General features: G+C 39.2%; 1 protein-coding gene and 1 long non-coding RNA gene across 3 annotated transcripts in view; one reads left to right on the forward strand and one right to left on the reverse strand.

Annotated features, from left to right (window-relative positions):
* LOC147829129 (uncharacterized) overlaps positions 1–6,849 on the forward strand; it is a 36,042-nt gene extending 29,193 nt beyond the window's left edge. Inside the window, exon 3 of the long non-coding RNA XR_015449529.1 lies at positions 6,102–6,849. This is a non-coding gene — a long non-coding RNA (uncharacterized LOC147829129). The remainder of the gene's footprint in view (positions 1–6,101) is intronic.
* Positions 646–19,017, reverse strand: Slc19a2 (solute carrier family 19 member 2). Of its 2 annotated transcripts, XM_004865225.3 has the most exons (7): positions 18,729–19,017; positions 10,767–11,369; positions 7,082–7,304; positions 5,749–5,941; positions 5,237–5,378; positions 3,810–3,923; positions 646–2,143 (listed from the first exon to the last, which is right to left on the reverse strand). In XM_004865225.3, the coding sequence occupies exons 1-7, from the start codon at positions 18,930–18,932 to the stop codon at positions 2,057–2,059; spliced, it is 1,566 nt and encodes a 521-aa protein (XP_004865282.1). In that variant the 5' UTR covers positions 18,933–19,017; the 3' UTR covers positions 646–2,056. The 2 variants fall into 2 exon arrangements, with proteins under 2 accessions (XP_004865282.1, XP_004865283.1); XM_004865226.4 differs by having other exon boundaries at positions 646–3,923; positions 18,729–19,014.
* Positions 19,018–19,771: the final 754 nt, after the last annotated feature.

Below are 19,771 nucleotides of genomic sequence, written 5' to 3' on the forward strand. Positions count from 1 at the left end.
CTTGTTCGCTCCCTGATCCAACCCTTTTCACTGTTACAGTACCTGACCCGTTCTTTTGTATGGAAATTGCGTCCCTCGCTTATTATCCTTTCTACTTAGCTTCTCCACACACATTAAGTTCCTTGAGGATGGGAGCCATGATCTTTTCATTTTTGAGTACCCGGACATACTCTGAAATATGAGTTAAAAATAAGGGGACCATATTAAAAGCCTTGATGATTTTGATTGGAACATTGAGGTGTTTTTTTTTTCAAGAGGGCAATTTTGAAATCAGTAGCTCCAAATTAACTATAAATGTAGGGCAAGGGATATGAATTAATTTCTCAATGCTTCCTCGGTGCTTTCAAATATGTTCTCGTTTCTTACAACTGTGAGGTACCTCCTTTATGGATGAATAAACTGAAGCTCAATGGAATGGCTTTCCTAACATATCACTGCTTTGAACAGCAAACCTCTTAATTTGAAATCTCTTCTCACAGCATTACAAAGAAAAGTAGACCAAGTAGTACAGGTTCTCTTTCAAGAATCAAAAATGTTCAAAAATGCCCTTCCCAAAGTACAAGCAAATGTTAAGAAAAATTAAATATGGTGACGTTACAAGTTAAAAAAAAGATGTCATTTTTTATCAAACACAATACCAGTATACTAGATCTCATTAATAGAAATTTTAATGTTTCATGATGATGTACTTTAAAAAAAATGATGGGCATTTAGCAATTGCATTGGCAGGTTGGCTAAGTCCATCAAATACCATTTATATAATTCAATACTCATAGAGCACAAGAATGTGTTTTGCAACAAATGACAAATAGAAGATATGGTCCCTGCTCAGAAGGCTTATAATCTGAAAGGTAGATAAGACACAGGAAATGTAACTAGAGGGATAGAAAACTATGTTGAAATTTTGTTTTTGCATGAAAATTTTCTAGGTCTTTGGTGATAACCAATGAAATGCCTTGCTTAAGTAGGTTTTGGAATGAGATATTAAAAAACTACTACTACTACTAAAAATAATAAAAAGCATTAATATAATGACAAAAAGATTGATTTGGCTTCTGGGACATAATGTAAAATGATTCTCAACTGATGGCAAGAAGATACTTCACTGGGTATAAGAGTATTTGGGAGGCCGGGGATTTAGTTCAGTGGTTTCGCCGCCTGCTGCACAAGCACAAGGACCGGAGTTCGATCCCCGGTACAAAAAAAAAAAAAAAAATTATTAAAAAAAAAAAAAAAGAGTATTTGGGGGTAAAATAAAGAGGGTATGGAGTTTCAAAACAAGCTAGTACTTTCAGCCCTTGCTTTAATCGTCTTTATTTAAAAAATTCAGTTAGCATTAAAGGGAGTGGTGGTCTTTTCAGTTTCCAGAGAAGAGGTATGAGAGGTACCAAGATGGAAGACCAAGAAATATCAACGGCTGAATATGGTGCTAGGGAAAAAAAAGGTAACAACAGAAGTAAGGAGAAGGAGTCCAGTGTAAGGTCAAAAGCAATGGAAGAATTAATAGGATGACTAAAAGTTAAAAGCTATTTGAGGGGAAGGTTTCATATGAACTTTGAGGAAAAATTATGAAAACATTTAAACATATAAAGCTCCTGCTGAAGCACAAGATACATTTAAAATAATTTTGATTAAAAGGGAAAATATACTGTGTAATATTTAATAAAATAATTTTATAATCTATACAGAATTGAATAAAAAGTACAATAAATTATTTTCACTTCTTTTCAAAACTGCATATAGTACAACTAGCATGTTGGATTCAGCATTCTATGGCCATACACCAAGATGGCAACATACTCTTTTCTTAAATAGGTCAAGGCTCTGGCTGGGTGCCACAAACTGTGGATTAAATTCAAGGGATATATTCCTTTGGTAATGTGAACAATTTGATTGTACCATAGGCCATTTTATTTTTTAAAAAATTAAATCCCTCAAACATGATTTTTCTCTTTTTGTTGTAGTTATTATAAGATTTTTTTCCATGAATGAAATTACCAAGGACGATGAACTTGGAAAAAGAAAATCAAAAGGAATTTACAGCAATTATTTATCTTCAAAGTTCAAAACTGGTCACTTCACAGAAAGACTTCAGGGCTTGTTGAAATTTTTCTTCTAAAAAGTCATTCTGTAGTGGAGTTTTCTAGGAAAAATTAAACAGCTTTTAATAACTGGCCCACTGGTTCAAACATGATTTTTCTGATTGTTTGTGGACAGTTTTTTACGGAGCAAAAAGAAAGCAACAAAAAAGGAGACAATATAAAATTAGAAGTTGGTACTTTTATGACATACTTCTCCTTCCCTTCCTCAGCTAGTATTCCTTTCCTTTCCCTTAACTATTAAGGAAAGTGAATGGGAATGACATATTCTTATTCTCACCTGTTTTGCTTCTAAGATCCCCGCTTAAACCAAATGAGTATGTCAATTCTGCAATCTTGACACTATTATTACCATTGTTGAGCTGGGTCATTCTAAAAAAGTTAACACCCCAGTTAAAAGCACCTACCTACCTACATGCTTTGTACAGTAAGGCAACAAAGTTGGCTTTGAAATAGTTTTCATGTCTCACAAATATTAGCAATCCCTACTGATTGCAGGATTAAATGCATATAGAACAGTATTTTTTTCAAGTTAATGTGGAAATGGAGTTGCTAGCAACTTTTAATTAAGCAAATATTCAAGATGATCCACCCTTAGAAACAGGGCAGATTTAAGGTACAAAAATACAGGAATCAGAGACCCCACTGAAATAATTAGAAAGAGGCTCAGTTTATGAAAAAGGCCTTGGAATAATCCAACTCCTACTGACATCTTTATCTTGAACAAGAAAATCAAAATAATACAAAAGCTATAAATGGGAATGCGGTTATTTTAAAGAAAAAGACATTTTCATTTCATTTCGGAAATAAAAGGGACTCCAAATACAAAATGGGCTAGTTGTATCTTTAGCCCATGTATGATTTTTATCATGGAATTAATAGTCTTCCACACTGAAGTATTATAGACAAGCCAACCTAAGTTTTCTGATTAGGTCTCTTCATTTAGATATAAGCAGGCTCTAAAACTTGCCTTCTTTTCTTACTAAATGAGCTTCTCTGGGAAGCATAAGAATTATGCAAAAATGTACTTCTAAAGAAAAGTTTACACAATACATAATGGTAAAGATGGGAACCAAGAACATTCATACAATGAATTTTCTAAAAATAACTTAAAATTAGAAATGACACATACTCCTTATAGGACATTAGACCAGAGCAAATATTGCCAGTCACAGGAACAACATTCATCTGTAGAAACTCAAATGCACATGAGTAACACAGAAATCAGAATGAAGGTCAACTGATGCAGGTGCTGACAGAACGTATTTCTATCATAAATTACAATATCCTGTGGCCTCTGTGAAGCCCTGGTCCCACCAGGACAAGAGTCTGGCTAAGTGGATTTAGATGTGCATGATCTACAAAAATCAAACTTGGTCACTAATCAAGTATACAACACTATGTGCTGCTTGATTGCTCTTGATTACTTGGTTTTCAAAATCAAGTTCGCTTTTGAATCAGATAAAAGTCATCCTTGAATTAGCTCTCATAAATACTCCATGAAAGAAACTTCACTTCTGGCTTGTCTCAACAGTATCACGATACCCCAAGAATACAAGGGATTAGTTGAGCAGCTGCTTTGAAGCCATGAAATGCACATTCATAAATATTTGTCTAAACCTTAAAAATATTAAATACATCCAGGCAGTTGCTGTGCTGAGATTTTGCTGTAAGAAGCAGCTCTTCAGCAATGCCTTATGAAGTGGTTACTTGAGAACTTGACTCTGGATCTTCCTGCTTTCTACATTTCTTCGCAACACTGACTGCACCACCAATCAGGAAAACCACAGCGATGAGTGCAAAATAGCTGGCGTAGATCAGGAACTAAGAGGCAGAGAAGGAGTAACGACAGAACAGTCAATTAGAATATACTCTATGTAATTAAAGATATACTAAGTTTCTTAGACATACTTCAAAAAACATTGCACCAAATGTGGTGGGGCATGCCCATAGTTCCACCAACTCCAAAGGCTGAGGCAGGAGAACTGCTTGAGCCCAGGGCAACATAGACCAGCCTGGGCTGGGCGACAAAGGAAGACCTTGTCTAAAAAAGCCAAAAAACATTCCATCCACACACTATGTGTCAAGGACTGAAGATACAAAGCAGCAGTCCAGCATGGTAGTACTAAAATCTGACTCTCTGAGTGTGGCTTCATTCCTTACTAGCTCTGTGATCTTGCTGCAATACTTAATTTCTGATCTGGACTGCTTCATTTACAACAGACTTCCTAACAATTCACACCTCACAGGGCTGCTGGGAGGAGTCAATGAGATCATGCATGCAAATATTTATGAGCATAATGTTAATGCTGTTAACATTATTGTTTTTTATTGTTGTTGCTGTTATTGTTTAAATGAGTCATGGCCTATATCCTTAAACTAGTAGGTGGGTACATTAAACCAACTTCTGATGATCAGAACTTCTAGGCTTTCCCAGAAGAGGGCAGTAGAGGCCAACTCTATTCCATTACAGGATCGCCTTTTTTAAAACATAAGAATCTTTTCTAAGACGATTTTTAAAAATGTGACGATAGTTTATCAATAACTTCATCATTTACTACTCCTTAAAAGAACTTACTAAATATTTAGAACTCACATATTCATAATACTTATAAAGCGGTTCAAAGGTTCAATTAAGAATGTAGCCTTAAATCTCTGAGCCAGGTTATTTCAAACCTGGATACACTTTTATAGGAAGCCTCTTACAGCAGTTAATGTCAGAAGAGGTCACAAAATCCTGTTATTAAAGCCACCATTTCTACAGCAGGTCATGTGTTAAGAACCATAATGCTGCCTGTCAATAGCAAGTCATTATGTTAGTATTCAGGTGAGGGGTGCTTTAAGTAAAGAAGGGAGAAGACTACGCTGTGAGATGAAACAGGGCATCTCAAACCTGAGACACAGTATTCCAGGCATAGATAAAGGATGACTGGGCTACACTCAGTGGCAGAGCACTTGCCTAGCATGAGTAAAGACCTGGGCCTTGAACTTGTGATCCTCCTGCTTGCCCTCATGAGTAGCTGGGCATACAGGGGTGTGACCTGCACCCAGCTGTGCATTTGTTTTTATTAATCATGCCCCACTTCTGTTATCCTGACCACATGAGGCTACTTTTAGGGCCAAGGGAGAGAACTTACTTGAGTGGTGATATCTAAGCCAAGGCCACTGGCATCCACCACAATCAGAGTGAGCAGGGTCTGCAGTGCCAGGGCAATGAAGGTGTTGACACCAAACACCAGGGCATAGCGTTCCATGCTGAGGTTTGCAGCAATCTGAAACCTTTTTGCAAAAGAAAAAGAAGAATGAATAGATTAAAATCGCTTGTTGGACAGTTGCAATTTTTACTCTAAATGTGAAGCACAGTCCCTTTTTTGTACTGGCAATTTTCTTCCTAACCAAGGGGGAAAGTTGTGGCTAAACATAAATCTCATGCAAACATCTGAAAACAATAGTAATGTACAAACAAGGGAATAGGCCAACTTTGTCTAAGTGCTTCCAGAAGAGAAAAACTGATAATGCACATATAATAAAATGCCTCCTCCCGTTTGTCCCTTTCACCTAGACATTTTAATTTCTTGGTTTGTAAAGAAATTAACAAATGTGTCCTGTCACAACTTTTCCTAATGTTTCTTTGAGCCAGAATACATACGTTGCTATTGTGATGAGTAACATGTAGATGATTCTGAAGATGACATAGGATGTGTAGCACGCCCAGATGTTAACCACCGTGTCCATGACATACACTGCAGCAGCAATCAGGAGGGAGCACAGGGATAATGTAATCTCTCCCCACGTTGACCAGGATATTTTTATGTAACCAATTGCAAACACAGCGATAGCACCTACAAGACAAAAAAAGTGATCTAGTTATCTTACTAAATAGATACTATTTCGATAAATTACAAAATTCATTACTATTAAAATTTTAAATCTTTAAGCTTATAAATTGGATAGCTCAAGATTATGGTGGACCTTGAAACTTGAAAATTTTGTTTTTGACAGAATAAGTAACATGGAGCCACTGAGGGACAGTGAGAGACTGAACTAGGGCAGGTGGCAATGAGATGGAAAAGGAGGACAGAGACCCAGGTGTACTGCCAAGGAGAAGACTGCGGGGTTGATGCAAGGCAGAAGTGAAAAAGAACCACTGCTTCTAAGTGGGCAACTTGGCAGGGTGAGTCATCTCTCCTTCGGACCTAAGAGCAATCTAGGGCTTCTCTACCCTTTGATAAAATGACGAGAGTTAAAATACATGGAGTGCTTTCTCAGTGCCAGACAGATATCATATAGAACCTTCCAATAAGATTTTATTATGATGCAGGGCAACAAATCAGAAAGGGACAATATGGTCTGATGTCTAGTACACAGGCTCTGAAGCCACCCTGCCCAAGTTCAAATCTTGACTTCACTACTTTCCATGTACATGATGTTAGGTAAATTATTAACCTACCTGTCCAAAGTTTCTATTTATTAAAAAATGGCAATAATAACTGCACCTATCTCATGATAAAGTCTACCACATCTTACTCAACAGATATTAGTTACTAGGGGCCAGGGATTTAGCCAGTGGTTCCACCACCTGCCTCACAAGCGCAAGGTCCTAAGTTCGATCCCTGGTACCAAAAACAAGACAAAACAAAACAAACAGATATTAGTTATTATTGTTAAAAACCATAATATATTACTACTTAAAATTCACATCAAATGACAAAATCATTCAGTAAATACATAGGTAAGAGAAACTTGTGGACAAGCAAAGAAAACAATTATGTTAGGCTTCTCCAAAACATAAATTAATTCAAAGTTGCCAGTCAACGTCCTCCATCACTCAAGTACTTCCAAGTCCTCCTAAATTATAAAATCAGACCTTAAACAAATTAATCTTTGGAGCTGCTTCAGGTTTGGGAGAGGAGAGTTAGTCATGGTTGGCTTACCTACCAGGACTCTTCCCACTCTACCCGCTACCATCCTGCTTCACTTACCCAATAAGGTTGAAATGGCCTCCACCCCACCATTGTAGATAGCAGCATGGCGAGAAGGCATCACGGTCTCCCACAGGCCCTGGGCGTAGTTGATGACTTGGAAATAGCCACAGGTGGAGAGGGCCCACCACACAGACCAGCAGAGCAGGGGACGGGAGGAGTAGCACATCAGGAAGTCATTCCACAGTACCTTCAACACAAGGAGGCGGTCCGGCTTGGGATCCTATGCAGCAAAGGGAACAGAATGCAAACAGTTGTGCAGAGAGCAATTAGTGTGCAAACCCTATTTTCTTTTTCCTTATATAAACTAACTGCTTATTTCATATAAATAAAATATAAACTCACTAGCAAATTATATTTAGCCTTTTTAAGGGGGGGAGATGACTCTTTACAACCTTATAAATGATAAGCTACAGTAAAGATACAGAGCTGTTCTTGATTATTCATGTCTAATAACAATATTAGTAACACCAATTACCATGTATTAAGAACTTACTATGCACATTCATTTGAAAGCCTCATATTGTCTCATTTAATAATCAAAACAATAGATATATGAATCAGGAAACTAACTGCACAGAATTTTTTTTCTTCTTCTTCCTTTTTTTTTTTTTTTTTTTTTTGGTACCAGGGATTGAACTCAGGTCCTTGTGCTTGCGAGGCAGGTGGCAGAACCACTGAGCTAAATCCCCGGCCCCTAACTGCACAGAATAACTTGCCCAAGAAGTTTTCTAACTGGGACTTGAACTTCTTGTTCTTTAAAACATGTTATACTTTGCCAATAGAAATGACATTATTAAATTCCAGAGTAGCACTACTAATTGTGCTGATCTCATTATTTTATAGAATTCAAACATGCATACACACAAAAGATGCTTACTAAAAGGTGTTCAGATTTAGCTCAGTAGGGGCCGGGGATTTAGCTCAGTGGTTCTGCTGCCTGCCTCAGATTTAGCTCAGTGGTTTCACCACCTGCTGCGCAAGCGCAAGGACACAAGTTCGATCCCCAGTACCAAAAAACAATAAAAAATAAAAAGGTATTCAGTCTACAAATAGATGCATGGCCACATTAAGAGAACATCTATGAAGTCTTTACTGGGGATGGAACTCGGGCCCTTGTGCTTGCACAGCCGGCGGCAAACCCACTGAGCTAAATCCCCGGCCCACATCTATTAAGTCTTAATGGCATGCCAGTCCCCTTGCTGAAGTATTTAATTTGGATCTTTGTGTGTGGTGCTGAGGATAAAACCTGAAGCTCATATACTCTAGGCCAAGTGCTCTAGTACTGCGCTTCACCCCCAGCACCCTGAATCATTTTTAATGAAGAATTCAAAATATGTCAGGTCCAGATAGAAGCCAAGGGTGAGTCTAGTTCCAATTGTGAAAGAAAATTGCTGGTCTTCTTCCTGTAGTGTCAGCAACCTCTGCTCCAAAGGAACAGGTTTTCTCTGAAAAGAACTTAAAATACTCTAAGGTAACTTGTGGACAGGATTATCACTTAGACTCCTCCTACTTCATTTTCCCTTTCTATAAAATCCACATTAAACTACCTGCCTATCTACCCACTTTGCAAGAATGACCTCAGCTATACTTATGGTTTAATTGTGGATTCTGTTAGTTTAAAATGGCTGTGACGTCCAATATCCACACCCGACTTTCCTTTAGGGCCACTGAGTCCAGGTACCAAGCAGCCACACCCACTTGCTAAGTCAGTAGCAGCTGAGCCCTCGACATCACAGAACTGACTTGAACCCTAATTTTGCCTACACGATAGCCAACTGGATGGTTCTGACAATGTTGCCAGCCTAGTGAAACATCTTACAGAGCAAAGTATAGTGAGAAGTGGACTTCACATATGCTCTTAAAATATGTTTAGGACTACTACTTGTGCAATTCTGCATAAATTGCTAATCTCTCATCCCAATTCTTACCTAGATGAGAGGGTTGATGAGCCCTAACCCTTTCTAAGATGCTCAGACTGCTCTCTAACCTGTCATTTTTAACACTTTGTAATTCTTCAGTATGTAAAAAACTGATATTTTGTGTATCTGTACATGATAAATTTCAAATTGGTCTAGGAGATAGTTGTTTACACTGCAGATCACAACTCATCAATGAATAATAAAATTGATTTAATAGGCAGTGACCTGATATAAAAATTAAAGTTTGAAACTCACCAGTCTACAAGAATCTTTAAAACTATGCTTAGTGTTAATATTTAAAATGTCTTATTCATATATACTATCACATATATGTACATATTATTTTTAGCCAAAGCCATTATAATACATTTGAACCACAAAAGAACTCCCATATTTTTCTACTATAGGAGGTCTGTCAAATGATTATATTTCTTCCCTCCCCTAACTACCCCTTTTTGACCTTCCAGTGTCACCTAGCAAACTATGAGAATCAGTATTTCACCGATACTCAGTCCCTGGTCATGTTGACTAATGCCGCCCACAGGTGCTCTGGTAGTCAACAGTGAGTGTCATGAGTGTCAAACAGACTCCTTGGAACGATAACCTAAATTCCAACTAGTAACCTACGGTGAAGAATGGGAGTAAGCAAGACAGTAGTTTTCACTGAGGACACTAGAGGGTTGGGTTAACCACTGGGTTAACTCCACGTAGAGAACCACGACTCACTGGGCCCACAAAACTCATGGAGCTTGGTGTTATGTCTGACGAAGCCCACAGGCCAAGTATGAATGTTAATAGGCTTATTTCCAAACATGTTTCAGAAAAACTCAAACTGATTCAGTGTGCTTGGAATGAGCTTTGCCCTTCAGAGCTTGTAACAGCAGGGAAAAAACAAACAAAGAAACGTCTATTAATAAAGTAATAAAAAAAGGTAAGTGGCTGGGGAGGCAATTAATCTTCCTGGCCACAAAGAATGAAAGTATGAAGTATTTTAAACACCATACTACTTTGTCCTAAGAGGTAGCTTTACTATTATACTTTTAATATTTACTCCATTATCAGCTTAAATTTTTCTCTTGTGATTCTCTTCCTCTGCATTATTCATTACTACTTCACTTTGGAAGGATAAATAAAATGTATCATTTCTAGCACAGAAAAGGAAAGTGACTATCTTCAAATACTTTGAACATTGGTTCAGAACCTAGAAGTACAGATGATACATTTATCAGATGAAACATTTTCATCTACTCATTTAGCAAAAAATCTGATTTTTTTTTTTTTTTGAGACAAGGCCTCAGTATATAGTTCAGGCTGGCCTTGAACTCACTATGTAGCCCATGAACTCATGGTGATCCTTCTGCCTCAGCCTCCTGAGTGCTGGAATTACAGGTATGTACTGTCACACTCAGCTACTAGCAAAAAAATGTGAGCGCTTTCTCTGTACCTCAAGCAGTGGTGATAGAAACATTCAGGAGACACAGCCTCTGAAATTCTAGACATTGCTGAAATGAATACATAATGCTATGCCAGGATGACTTTCAAGCACTTTAGGGGAAAATAAGTTTGTTGTCCCTAACACAAATCAGTTGTACTTTGAATGAATGAATGAATGAATGAGCCAACAAACCAACCCAGAATAAAACCTGAATCCAAATGAATACAAGATCTATCAAGAAGGAGTTCCTGTCTGTGTTACCACCATTAGCCACCCCCCCCTCGCCCCCCACAAACTGTAATTACAAAAAATTCAAGGCTGAGCTTACTGGTTCCTCCGTGGCAGGCTCCTCCAGATTTAAAGGAATTTTTGACTCAATGTCCTCCCACCCCGGAAGGTGGTTAGAAGCAGATGTGTCAGTAACAATGCTGCCATTTTGTACCTTGATGCCATTCATTCCCTGGCAGGATGAAGGAACGTGATGAAAGAAGAGGCTCTTCTGTGGCATAGGCAGAAACCAGGCCACAGCAAAAGCCACAGAAACACAGGTGAGAGAGACGACATTCAAGCTGAACAGGGACCAGCCTGCCACCGAGACAAGGATTTGTCCTAGGACAGAACCCACTGTGAAGCCCACTAACGTGGCGCTTCGACAGTAACTTGTGACCTTCTGGTACATGCCCAGGTCTACTACACTGTAGATGTAAGAGTAATAGGCAATTTCAGTGGCCGTGGCGATGCCATAGAAGAATTCCAAGAACTTAATGGCCAGCAGTCCCTGGGCATAGAGCAGCATGAACCATGTAACAATAAGGCTGAATCCCTGCAGCAGGACAACAGGTTTATAACGGAGGTAGTCCGTGGCGAGGAACACAGGAAACAGCAGCACCAGGTAAGAGTAAGTCCATACTGGATAAATTTCATTGAAGACCTAGCAAAAAGAGAATAAAAACCCATTAATGATCAAAAGACCTGGGCCGAGGATTTAGCTCAAAAAAAAAAAAAAAACACCTGACTATTTATAAAGAACTTATTCCTAGAGAACAATGTACTAACACTTTCAATATCTCTAACCAACGAAATCTCAATAATAATAGTTCAGTTAATTATATGGACATCCTTCTCTGTCTCCACTCCATCTCCTTTTTCCTAATAAAAGCCTTCCCATTCATCTGGGCTTAGCTTAAAGACTTCTTTATCTAGAACGATTTTGTTGAAGCAGATGTTACTTCTATGACAATATTCAAGGTTCTCTTGATATCCTTTGTATGTGCCAGTGTTCCCAATTAACTCATCAGACTGGTTCACAACATCTCCCAAGAAGCTTTACAAAATCTGGATGCCATGCCAAATTTTAAAAACCTCCCAGATTTCAATAGGAGCCAGGGTTGAGAACCATTGCCTTACAAGGTTAAAAAGACAGACCCGACATTTATCTGTACAACCTAACCGCATTCTGTTTAGAAGACACAGGACAATCAGTGTTTTCAAATTCAATCATTGTCAGTTCTTCCTTCTAGGCACAGGACGGGGAGTTTCAATCCTCCTGTTTGGTTAAGTTTTTCTGATTGTAAGTTATATTTTGTCAGGGGGCAGAGGAATAGGAAAAAAGGGCAAATCTATCCTAACATTGACAGAATGATTTTCTCTGAATGGCAGGTAATTTTTATGATCTTTTTACTTATTTGTAATATGAAGAAAAAAGTTTTTTCTTTTTAAAAATTTATTTTTAACTGACAGATAACTACACATTTATGGGGTATGGTATATAGTATGGTCCATGTATACATTGTGAAATGATCAGCTCAGAACATTTAGGTTATTCATCATCTCAGACATTTTCATTTCTTTGTGATGAGAACATTCAAAATTCTTTCTTCTGTCTATGTGATCTATGATACAATTTTAGTGATAATCACCCTTCTGTATATGGTAATAAGTATATCAGTACTGCTATTTTATTTCTACCGCGAATTTTTAAATTGGGAGAGAACAGAAATAATTTTAAAAGTAAGCTTCAAATCAAAAAGAATTTTAGTTCTGTTACTTGCTGTGTAACTAGAGATGCTCCTTAACTTATGATGGGGTAATTCCTGATGCACTCATGTAAGGTGAAAATATATAAGTAAAAATGTATTTAATACCCATAACCTATCACATATCATAGATTAGCAACACAGTACACAGCAGAATGAATTATTTCCCCTTGGGATTGCATAGCTAGTTGGGAGTGGCAGCTCACCGCATATCCCACAGGAGTACAGGAGCACAAACTGGTAGCCCAGGAAACAGATAAAAATTCAAAATCTGGAGTATAACTTCTACTGAATGTGTATTGCCTTTGTTCTACCCTAAAAGTGAAATATTGCCAAGTTGAATTGCTGTAAATTGGGAACTGTGTAGTTAAGGTTCTTTAGTTTTCCTCAGCCTTACTCTCCACTATCAGTAAAGATGGGTAAAACCTATCTTGACAGGGTCATTTGTTGCAAGGATTAAATGAGAGAATCTGTTTTATTCACAAACTAAAGGATTATGGCTGAAAGGCAACCCCCCTGCGGCAATGTGAATGAACAATTATGGACTATCATTCCCATTCTTTCAACAGCAATCTCTGCAGATGATTTTTCTTTCTTTTTACACTGAATCCACTGTCTAGCAAGTACTTAAGTAAGTCAGTTTTTACGTGATAATTTCAAAGTCCAGATTAGCAGCTTCACTTTTTAAGTGCTTGTTGGAAAGTAGTCTTAGTAAGAAACTAAACAGTTTGCAAAACAGCAATCCAATGCTAGACTTTGACACTGTCTGAGGGTAATTTTCTATTTAACTGTCATGTATATCTCAATTCACCCAAGTGTGAAATGAGCTTTTTTTTAAAGATTTTTAGAAAATAAATAAATGTGGTGAAATCTCTTGCCAGTACCGAGCACAACTATAAAAGGAAAACATAGCCCCCATTTTCTGAAATATATTCCAGACTTGATTTATGACTGCCCTTGAATCACATGTGACCTATTTAACGGCCTTGCTTTCATGAATTTTGGTTAATTTGGGCTTGCAAATCAGCATCCACCCCTTGATCAGGAAACTGCTGCATCTGAATGCATGTATGAAAGAAGAATCGAGAACTGTAGAAATGATTCTTATTCCAAAGGTGCAAATGTTAGCAAATGAGGAACGAAGTGTCTGTAGCTGGTGTGACCACAGCAGAATACAGCCTGCACTAGAAAGTACACCAAAGTGGGTAAGGTAACCTTGAGATTCAAGATGTGCATGCTTTTCACAACTGGGTTCCAATTAACAACTTCCCACTCCCTTTTTGCCTAAGCTTTTAAAGATACCACTTTCCTCCAGTTTTCTAAAATTTGAAACTGCCTGCTGTTTGACTCAGGATGTTTCTTAACCTTCACATGTTCCCCAACACGTTTCACCCTACACAGTGCCACCAAGCTACTGGCCAATAGACCTATAAAAATGTTCTCTGCTAAAAATGTGGTATCATGTTTATACTAGCACAATTTACATTTTGGAAACAACCCAGATGTCTATCAACAGATGAATACCTAAAGAAAATGTGGTTCTTATATACAATGGAGTACTACTCAGTCATAAAGAAGGATACACTTGAGGCATTTTTAGGTAAATGGAGATGCACCTTGAGAACATACTTTTAAGTGAAATAAATCGGATACACATGTTTAAATATCGCACTGTTTCTCTTGTGTGACAAACGGAAAGGGTAAATAGGGGCCAAAATGGATGATGAATATTGGGAAGTAGGAAGAATATGTTCAGATGAGAAGGGGAACAAGTGAGGGGGGAGGGAGAATGGAAGGAAAGGGAAAGGAAAAAAAACAGAAAAAAGCAAGCAAAGCTTTTATAAATAAGAAGAGGAAGAAGGGTTGGAGGGGAAAGGAATGGGGAAAAAAAGAAGAATCAAGATATATTAAGTACAGGTACAATGTGATCATTATGTATATCAAGAGTACAAATAAAATTAATTTATAAATAAATAAAAATGTGGTTTATATACCTGAAGGAGGATTATTCATCCATAAGAAGAATGAAGTCCTCTCATCTGCAGCAAAATGGATGGAATGGGAGGCAATTATGTTACATGAAATAAGCCAGGCCCAGACAGATAAAGATACATATTCTCTCTCACATGTGCGAACTAAAAAGGTAGACATGAATGTATAAGAGAGTGATTGCTACAGGGTGGGAGAGAGAGAGGGTGGGAAAAGGGAGAATGGATAATGGGCGCGAAAACAGAGTTAAGATAGAAGATGTAAATTTTGGTGTCCACAGGACAGTGATGACTACAGCTCACAACAACCTATTATATATTTTATGAATAACTGTAAGAGAGGAGCTCAAAGGCTCCAAATAATGAAATGACAGACAGGGGGATGCTAATTATCCTGATTTGATTAGTGCATGCTGTATGCAAATGTTGAAATATCACACTGCATAAATATGTACAATTATTGTTAATAAAAATTAAATGAAACATTTATTAAACATTTTCTCTATTGCTCTCTTCAACACCCTATTTTCTTTTGTTTCAGGACTTTGACTGATTCTTCACTCCGGTAATATTGTCTCTGCTTAGACAGGTTATTCAACTTTTAGTAACAGTTGTCCCTAAATTTAGATTAACTGCCAAATCCTATACTTTAATACCAATTTAAAATATCTAATATTCATAAGTCTAATTCTACTCTTAATACAAAACAACAGGTTAGATCATGAAGATGAGGGGAAGTAACACTCACTAGCCTTGCAATGCCAACTGAAAAAAGAAGGGAGTATTAGGATGGGGCTTCAGGAGAGTCCAGATGGATTCTCTTCAACTAACTCTGAGAGACCAGTTATTTTCTCCTGTAAAAGACATCAACCCAAGGTAAATGTTCCTCCACTGTCATTATCAGTTTCACAGTAGAAAATCTCTATGGATGTGCTACACACTATGCTAAGCATTTTACCTAATTTACCCCCAATTAACCCAACAACTGTCCTAAAAGGTAATCTCTATTTTACAATGGACACCTGGCCTTAGAGAAAGATTAAGTAAATTATCCAAAGTTATCATAACAAGGGTTGGCAGAGGAAGGATCTGAAACTAATACTCAGAATCAGATATTCTGAATCTACCACACTAAAATGCTCGTTTCTTCCATCAGAAGACTGTTACTGATCTATTATGTTTCAAGTTCTGATATCAGTGCTAGCTTTCTCAATCTGCATGGAGGTGCTTTTATAGGGCATCTGTCAAGAGATAATGACCATATAATCTCCAGTGTCTTCAAAAGTGTCCTCAAAGCTAAGTGATTACACTGCAAAACACTTCCTTTGATAGACACTTTGAATCTGGAAGGGGATCTTCCTACTGGCAAGAATGTTCATATTACAGATATTTTATTAGACCTAAACACTGTCCAGACATTTACGAGACACTGTCCAGATCTCACATCTCACCTCAGGTAAAACCTGCCATGTGATCAAAGGGAACTGATTTTATTTTATTCAGTTCTTTGGATTGAAGATTGTTTGTGCTTTCTTCTGAGATATAAAAAGTCAAGGAAAACAAAGTTCAATTTTAACCTCTAATTCAGACTTAGACTTTATTTTAGAAAGTTTCAATTAAACTTTTATTTGCACAACACTGTTCTCAACCTGTACAGAGTCAACAATAAGGAATAAAATGAAGCGCCAGCTCTCCAGGAGTTCTGAACCTAGTGAGGAGTATACATATACACAATATTTACAGCAGAAATAGGAAATATGGGGTTCATTCTTTGAGGTAGATTTTGAAGGACAAGAAAGAGGCTAACAGAAAGATGTCAACAGAAATGTATGGGAAAATTCTAGGCAGATAACACATCTTTAAATACAGGCTAATAGGTTAGAGTTTGTAGCTATGCCGGATTTATGATTACAAGATTAGTATGAGTGAGGCTGCAAAGTGGGAAGGGGAGAAAGGATGTAGTGAAAGAGAACACTACCAAGGAGGTAAAAATCAAACTCGGTAAGGCTCTGGATATCAAGCAGAATGTGGAATGGTTAAAAAAAAAAGTGGTTAAATATCAAACAACATTATTAAAAGTTTGCTTTTCAACAATTAGAATACAAATTTTTACCTGGTTAAAACTTAGAAAGAGGTAACTTTTAAAATTAATACTTTCCCTAAAACCTGAGAAAGAAATTCTTGGAGAGTGGAAATATGGAGGAAACTGTCTTTCTCGCTTAGGTAATAATAGCTCTATTTAAAATGATCCAATTTGGCTCTTCTGGGGTAACTGCAAACTTCAACAGAAATCTCACTGCACATGACTTGGTATTTGCTTTGCTAAAAAGTCATGTAATATATTTTATTTAACTGTCCATTGCTGAAAACAAGCGCTCAAAATTAGTTACTCAAAAGAAATCTAGGGTTCTCCACAGGGCAAGCAGAGCCCTACTGTGTAGAATCAACAGAATCACCCATGATCTCAAGAGTCTCAAACACAAGTAACACTCCTCAGGTCCCAGACCACTAGATTTCTCTTCAAACGCCCTTCCCTTCACTTAATTTGCAATAACAGATGCATGTTTTTGTTTTCATTACATGATCAATAAATATTTACTAGGCCTAGCATCCCTGCTTTATTTCCAAGCCCGCTGAATGTATTTCACTCACCCTAGAAAGCTTTCTGATAAGACAGAGCACATGCTCACCATACAAAGCAATTCTCTAGCCAGGGCACAATCCCAGGGCATGAGACAACAGATCCGCTTTGAAATAACACAAGCAGCATATTTCTCCACAATGTGCTTTTCTGTGCCTCAAGATACACAAACTGTGCAGATCACATGACAGCTCCTATGAAACTCTGTCACCGTGCTCACAAGCAGTTAGCATTTCTGCTTCAGATTCAGTGGTTTTTTGAATCTCCAGAATCAAATGTTCTCCTATCGGTGCAGCAATTTTTTCTTGTGAAATAATTCCGTTCACAAGAATTCATTCTTTCCCTTTTATCTTTCATTTTAACAAGTATCAAAATTCAAATAGATAATAACTATTAACAGTCCCTTGTGTAAGGATCAGTAAGACAGAAACAGATGGTCTGAGGTTTGGGTAAAAGTTGCTACAGTGAAACATTACTCAAATGAATCCAGCAACCAAAATGACTCTCAATTCCCTCTCAAATGCCCTTGGAAATGAAGGCACACTGCAGCAACAAACTGGAGGGAGTGATTATATCCTGCCAGTCTGCAAATGACTCTAGTAGTGCCAACTCCAGCTCTGGCCTGTTATGCTGGGGTACTGACTTCCTACTCAATAGAGGCGACTGAATACTAACAAACCAGGAAGAATATGGTTTAAATGGGAAGAGTATTTTACAGCAACTGGGGCAGGGAGGCAGGGTGAGGGGAAAAGGGAGTGTAGGAAAAAAGGTACAGTTAACCTGTGCTCATTCAGCTGAGAGCAGGGCAAAGAATATCAGACTTAAGCTCTCACCTTTGTGATATGCAACGAAAGGCTTATTAAATTTGTCTTATTTGGGCTTTGTGGTAGCGCTGTGGGTTTAATTTGTTTGTCCATTCATATAGTCTTTGTTGTGCAGAAAGCAAGTGTTGGGATTAACTACGCACTTCACCAGTTAAATAAATTTCTAAAAAGCATTACGCACGTCAGAAGTACTTAAAAACCCTTATCTCCAGTAAGTCAAGCAACAAGAAGTTCTTGATCGTGAACTACATGCTTTCAATTACCCTAAGCATCACGGCAGGTACAGAACCTTTAAAGATCTTACCTTGTAGTTGAGAAGCAAAGCTAATGTATGTGAAATAACAATCCATAATACAAGAAAAACGATAATTAGGAGCCAATTATGCGATATCGTCTGCATTTATCACAGGAGATGGGGCTCAGGAGGGAGGAGCAGTATATCCTTGGATACAACCTCACGTATTTAAGAATCAGGCACATGAAGGCACAGATTCCTGTCCTGCCCTGTCCTTCTTTGACGGAGCACACTCATCCTGTAAAAGGTCAACCAAAGGAGGACAGGAAGGCAGGGAGTGTGGGAGGTGGAGGGAAGACCCTAGCAGAAGGGCAGCGGTTACCGACTTTCAGGCAGTGAGTATTTACTGAACCTCTTGCTTCTCCAAAGTACAGCTCGCTGTTTTCACTTCTTCATCAAAACATCGCCCCCCGCGCGTTGCAGGAACCGCGGGACCAGTCCCGGCAGAGCCCGGCTGAGTCTCTGACGCCGCCCGCAGCTGCCGCCGGGGTGCCCCGCCCGCTCACCTGCCGCTCGGTCAGGTTCTTGCTCGGCCCCAGCAGGTAGGGCGTCAGGAAGGGCTCCGACGGCCGCAGGCTGGCGAAGAAGCCGTAGGCACACAGCAGCGCGGTGGGCAGGAACCAGCACTCGCGCGGCACGCGGGCGGTGCGCAGGAGCATGGTGGCCGCCGCCGCCGCTGCCCGCCGGGACACCGGGCGAGGAACATCCATCCGAGGCGAGAGCCCCCGGAGGCTGCCCAGCCCTCCCTGCCGAAAACGGGCGCCGGCCACCGCCTGTCGCCGCAGGACGCGCAGACGCCCGGGGCGGAGCCCCACGGGTCCCCGCCCCCGCACGACTAGAAGCCAATCACCGCGAAGGCCTGAAATGCGATTGGCCTCTATTGGTCAAGAGGCGGGCCAGCGGTCGCGGCGGCGCGTCAGAAGGCTGATGCAGGGTCGGAGGCTGGTGTTGCGGCTTGTCGGGCGACTCCCTCTGGTTCGCGAAGCTTTCAACCGTCATCCTGCTCTGGGACGCCACCTGGAGCTCCGCCTCGGAAGAGCTTGCCCCACGGTCACCCTTCAGTCACAGTCACCGCCCTCCTCCCGGAGACTCGCAGTGGCCAAAGCCAGGCTTCGATTTGACTTTGGCGCGGAGAATGCTAAACCTTCCCTCTCCTTTCAGGTTTTAAACTCTATTTATCAGCCCTAGAAAGACGCGGGGGTCCCAGGATCTCAGCTCTCGGTGCGTTTACGCCGAGACAGAGTATAAGAAAGTAGAACACATGTTGTGAGAAGAGTGGACTAGCTAGGCACTAAACCCGAGGACCGTGAAGTTCCCCGAAAGCCTTTCAGCTTTATTTCGTCACAAGTTTTCGCGAGCAGAATATAAAGAACAGAGAAACACGTAATTGTACAGAATGGCCAATGGATGAGAAGGAAAGTCCAAAATCCTGAGTCATTAAGCAATCATTTGATTAATTTCTTCACTTTAAAACGAAACAGCAAAAAAAAAAAAAGTCTTGGCATAGTTTGCAAGGGCAGTGAGTGATAAGAATCTCTAGTGCTTTTCC

Source organism: Heterocephalus glaber, unplaced genomic scaffold, assembly GCF_053883595.1.
Source record: "Heterocephalus glaber isolate CG9 unplaced genomic scaffold, H.glaber_assembly_v1.0 deba00000738, whole genome shotgun sequence".
Classification (NCBI taxonomy): domain Eukaryota; kingdom Metazoa; phylum Chordata; class Mammalia; order Rodentia; family Bathyergidae; genus Heterocephalus; species Heterocephalus glaber.